This window comes from Glycine max, chromosome 13, assembly GCF_000004515.6.
Source record: "Glycine max cultivar Williams 82 chromosome 13, Glycine_max_v4.0, whole genome shotgun sequence".
Lineage (NCBI taxonomy): Eukaryota > Viridiplantae > Streptophyta > Magnoliopsida > Fabales > Fabaceae > Glycine > Glycine max.
In genome coordinates this window covers 19,568,935-19,574,700 of record NC_038249.2, presented here as the reverse complement: position 1 = coordinate 19,574,700, position 5,766 = coordinate 19,568,935, and the positions used below count along the sequence as shown (strand labels likewise).

Below are 5,766 nucleotides of genomic sequence, written 5' to 3'. Positions count from 1 at the left end.
CCATATTTGCACTTCTAATCATCTCAATAGACCTCAAAAATCGCACCATTTCGTTCTCTCTTACTATCAACAATGTCGCAGAGGAGCAATGCATCATCATCTCGAACAAGAGTTTCATCACAAGTTGTTCTTTTTTGTGGTTGTGGTAGAAGGGCTGTTAGGCGTGTTGCTGGAACAAATATTAACAGAGGAAGGGCGTTTTTCACTTGTTCAATTAATAAGGTATGTCTATTTCACATTTATTGATTTAGGGTTTTGATTTCACATTGGGGGTTTTGATTTAGGGTTTCTATTTGGGGCTTTTCAGGATGAAGTTGGATATTGTGGGTACTTTATTTGGGTTGATCAATTGATTGAAGCACTTGGAGTTGATGATTCACTTGGGACATTTTCCATGGAACAAAGAAGACAATTTGGAAGAGAGGAAGATAAGACAATGTGGAAGGCTCAAGTTAACTCAAAGCTTGATTGTATGGGGATTGAAATGAAGATGTTTAGAATAATTGTCTATGGAATGTTCTTAATCCAATTGTTGTCAATGGTGGTGTTTGTATGTATTCACAAGTAATAGGAATATATATATTAAGTGTAATGATGTAATTTGAGTCTTAGTGTGTTCATGTTGTTATCTACTTGAATGTTTTTAATCAATTTGATGTAATGCTAATCTAAGGAATGTTATTTTGTTGTCTTAGTATGTTCATTTTGTTGCAAAATTGCATAAGATTCAGTTCTGCATAAGGGTTATGTTAAAGAAGAAGAAGAGGAGGAGGATATATGAGGGCTTTTTACTTTCGTTTTGGTCCCTCATTTCATTAAAATAAACGAAATTAGAAATAAAAAATCCACATAATCATGTCTGTGTGGCACTTAACGAGCCACATCAGCAATAACTGACGACGTTAACTACTCCATTCACGACAGGGACTAACGTGACTAACAGATTGCACTTTCAGGGACTATTTTGCAATTTATCTCGATTCAGGGACCAAATTGACAGTGAGTTACACTTTCAGGGACCAAAATAACTATTTACCCTTTAGTTAATTATGTTTAACAAAAATAACAGAAAATTTAAATTTTTTAAAGTTAATTTATTAAATTATAAGTATTTAATAAAATTATTTTTAAATAATTGATAAGCGTAAAATGAAAAAAATCAACATAACCAAAAACATATTCTTACATAAAGATCACTTATTTTGGTGTTTTTAATTAATCTTGAACTCTTATAACTTTTTTTCTTGTACATCCTATTATTACTCTTATTTTACATCTTAAAATATTTTAATCCAAATTTTAATTAAAATAAAAATAACATATTGTGGTAATAAGAAAGCTAGATGTTATATTTTTACTTTAATATTGCATAGCTTATTTTTTATATTGGTTTATAATTAGATGGTGATGTAAAATTATTTTACTTTAATATTGCATAGCTTATTTTTTCATATTCATTTTTATTATGTTGATAAATATAGTAATAAAACCTTATCATATATATGAAAGGTAATTACTAAAATCATTAAAGATTTCAAGAATTAAAAAAAATAAAAAAAGTAAAAGTAAAACATGTATTAAGAAACAACCATTTTCGTCATGATGCAATTGTTGACGAGTTAATGGTGCCTGAAAGTAAAGATTGGGATATTGGAAAACTAACTCAGTGGTTTTAGTCATCATCAAAAGCTGTTGGAATAATTGTCATTCCTTTTTCTCATTCTTGGAAAGCCGACTAACTTAGATGGAGGCACATCCAAAACCAAGTTGTGAAGTAAAATATTGATATATTAACTAAAAAAAGGAAAATGTACAGGGATGATTGTTGTCTATACTGGACAAGTCATTGTAGGTTGTAGCAACAACAACAACAAAGTAAGTTGAGTTTCACAGTACTATGACACTACAAGAAAAACCATGTCTAAATTAATTCACATTTAAAAATCATATTCACTAAAACAATTAAAGAACACATCTCAAGTTGAGAGCCCCTTCCTTTTTTTGTTTTAGTCGATTAGAACAAACTAAAACCAAAAAGTAGTTGCCAATCCACACTACTACAAAGGTGGTGTTTTATGTCGGTTATTTGGTGGATACGACGTTGGTTACGAACTGTCGTCATTGCGGATGTCGTTGAATATCCATCGGTCTATGACGACAGTTGCCCAACCGTCTTAGAATATGATACAGTCCAAGACAATCTTGGCGTCGAGACCATATTCAAATGTACCACATTCTAAGACGGTTTTAGTGACAAAACTGTCTTAGAATGTGCATATTTAAGATAGTCTTCGAATGTTCGAGATTCTAAGACGGTTTTGGCAGAACTGCCTTAGAATGTGTTATTTTTTTATAAATGTTATTTGTTTTCATTTACACCTATATTAAAATCATTTAGACACCAATACATTTTTATTAATTGTCACCTAATAATGTGTAAAAAGTGTAACCATATATACATATATATATCCTACAAAAGAAAGCCATATACACACACACACACACACACACACTACAACTTTTCATTATCCCAACCAACAAGGTAGCAATGTGCATATGCAGTGAAGTTGCAAAGTTAGTATAATGAATAAGAGACTTATGTTTAGAAGCCGCAAAAGTAGCTGCACTATTCCAAAGCTTACTTCAAAATTTTTCTTGCCCAGACATTCTGTTACAAAGAAGATGAATATGTAGGCATGTGAAATGAGGCATGTAGAAAAAACAATTAATTCTCTGGAAGGTCTTCAATGCTGGTTCCTCCCTTACTACAAGCAATTATAATCTGCAAAAGCAAAAACATACACAAAAGAATTATAATAAGCATCATAAAAAATATTTCAAGATGAATTTAAAGAATCTGTAATGAAGGAAAGAGGGAGCCACACGTTATACAAGTTATAAGAATTAAAATTTGTATATAAAGCAAATCAAAGAAAAAGTACACGAGTAGGAAAATAACTAGCTTACTAGACCAACACTCGTATGATCCAGTGTTATAGCAAAGTACATCTCATTAATATGTGAAACCTTTTCACACAAGTAAACCACTAAAAAATTCTTATATTCGATCAACATCAAATAACCAACCCCTTTTTGTGTATATTTGTATATAAAAGGATTGAAATATACCAAAAACAAAATCAAGTTGCAGCTGTCATTGTATATCGTGTGACAACCTCTACCCCACACATATATGTACTAATAATAAAAGGAATAAAAGTGCGAAATTAATTAATATTTTTTTAAAAACATTTAAATACAAGCATTTCAAAAGGGTAAAAGGTTCACATTCATTTTAAAATTGTCAAATAAAATTTATTAAAAATACATATTCGGCTCAGAGCAAGGCCGTCAAAGGTTACAAAATAAATTATGTTACATGAGTGAGGTAAAGTAAAATAAAATAATGTCATGCAATTTAAAATAAAAAATCATCCCCAATGTTACATCCTATCAGAGCATTGTGTCTCAGCGTCCTCTTGTACGAGATTCTTTAAAGTCATCCACCTAGTCATCTGCTCCCACGAACATAAGATTCGAGATCATCACAGGATCCAAACACAAATAACACATAGAGAATGAGTTAGCACATTTCTAAAAAAAAATTTAAATAAGGACGTAATCAAAATAAATTATGAAAGTTTTATAACATAACTCAACTTAATACAACTCACGTTACTTCACCACTTTATCATTTAAAATTTATTTTTCAATCACCAATCACATTATACATGAACCACACACTCAGGTCAAGACGTAATAACACTCATCAATTTCATAATAAACAATTAGCAAGTGTTATGCAACAATTATATTAAGACTCAAGCCTATATGAAATGTGATACCATATCAGTGAAAAACCACCCTGGGGCGCTTAGGAATACATAACAAGACACACCACACAATGAGTATGTCAGGTCACCCTCACTGAGTAAAATCATAAGGTGACCAGTCAGGGTCACTCTATTTTGTGAGAATGCTCCAACCATATGGGATCAACATAGGCTTAGAGGAGCACTCAAACCGAATGTCTTTACCCCCAAGGCCTAAACTCCAAAGAATTTTCTTTATTTTTTTCACTTTTTTTCAATAATATTTGTGGTTGTATAATATTGTTGGAAGTGATGTGGCCTACTGTCCTATTGATCATGCATTTACTGTTGTGACATCCAATATTGCTTTCATTTATGTGGACAAACGAAAGGTTTCTGTTGAGGTTAGTTTGAGTAATGCCTATCTCATCAACTATGAATGTATTCCAAACTAGGTTATCAAAAGACAATTTAAATTGTGTATATGGTGCCAAAATCATGATAACAATTGTGTATTACTTTGGCTCATGATCTATCTATTTATCTTGATTTGGGAGGGGATAATTTGGAGCTATAAAAGTCATTTAAAATTGTGATTTTTTCGAAGTACAAGTTTATTTAGTGGAGAATGGGATTGAAATTTGAGAGTATGGAACCGTAGGCTCTAATGTGACATTTTTTGCAACTTGTCAAGGCTACTTTAGTTGAAACAGAGGCCAGAAAAATTCCTAGTGAACTTGATAAGAGTGTAAATGGTGAACATTAAGCAGAAGAAAATAGTAATGACCTCATATGGTCTGATGTAGGTTCATGTTGTTATGCATTGTATGCAAATTCGAACCTCGATACAGTTCATTGTAGCAATCAGCTTTGGCCCTTGCAAAAGCTTTAGAGGTTGTATGCGGCTAATTTAATAAAAACATATGTATCTTTGAATTTTTCCCCATTTTCATGTCATGAAACTTAGCTTTTTTTTTATTACTCCAATACTTTTAGAACTCGATGGAGTTGGATGGGTTAAAAAAGGCACATATTCAACATGGTGCAACAGTCGTGCAATATCTTGCTGGTTGGATAAGAAGGTTTCTTCTCAATTTTAAGCTTCCCTCATCTTAACAACCTTATTAAATATACCTCTAGGGAAAAGGTTTGCAAGTTTGTTTTAATTGTTAACTGGGGGAGATCATGACAGTGAGATGAAAATTTCCTCTATAAAGCTTTTGTAAGTTAACATATCCTTTATCGGAATATTGTCAAGGTGGAGTTATTTTGACCTTTGTTAAGTAACGCGACATGATGATTTTAAAGATTACTATCAAATTGAGTCTGGGCATATATTTCATAGAAATTAGCTCCTTATGTTTTCCTCAAGAAAAAAGTTGTGATTCCAAAAGTTGAGCAATTCCAATCCAAAATTTCCATTTTGTTTTTCTTCCTACATGGAATAGTGATATAATTATGCCTTTGTTTTCAAACAGAGTCACACAACAACTTGTTCAGTGGAATATTGGGCACTTAATCTGTTACAGGTGCATGAATTCACTTCCTCGAAAGTATATTTCCTTTGTCAAATTCAGTAATTTAACCAGCTACTTGGAATTGTTGCAGGTATCTACTAATCAACCTTGCATAGCACTAAACATGGTGGGTGCAATTACACAGTCACCTGCAGTTTGAAGCTAGTTATATTAAATCATATAGAATAAATAAAATTGACGAGTACAAGTGATTAATAAAGAGAACGACAAAAAAATAAAAAGGAAAGAGTTCATAATCAAACTATAATGGAATCAAACAAAGAATAGTGAGAATACAATTTTAAAGAGAATACAATTTTAATTCAAGTAAGATTAATGTATAGGTTCCTAAATTATTTGGAAATTTATTCAGCAGCTTTTGGTTCATTAGTCGTATGATCTATAATGTATTTCAATGGGATGAACCATCATCTATT

The 5,766-nt window shown here is 31.6% G+C and overlaps 1 protein-coding gene across 1 annotated transcript; it reads left to right on the top strand.

The window, feature by feature from the left end:
• On the top strand, window positions 1–568 carry LOC102667371 (uncharacterized). The gene is made up of 2 exons (XM_006595147.4): window positions 1–222; window positions 308–568. Exons 1-2 carry the CDS (start codon window positions 73–75, stop codon window positions 566–568), a joined length of 411 nt encoding a protein of 136 aa, XP_006595210.1. The 5' UTR covers window positions 1–72.
• The last annotated feature ends 5,198 nt before the right edge of the window (window positions 569–5,766 follow it).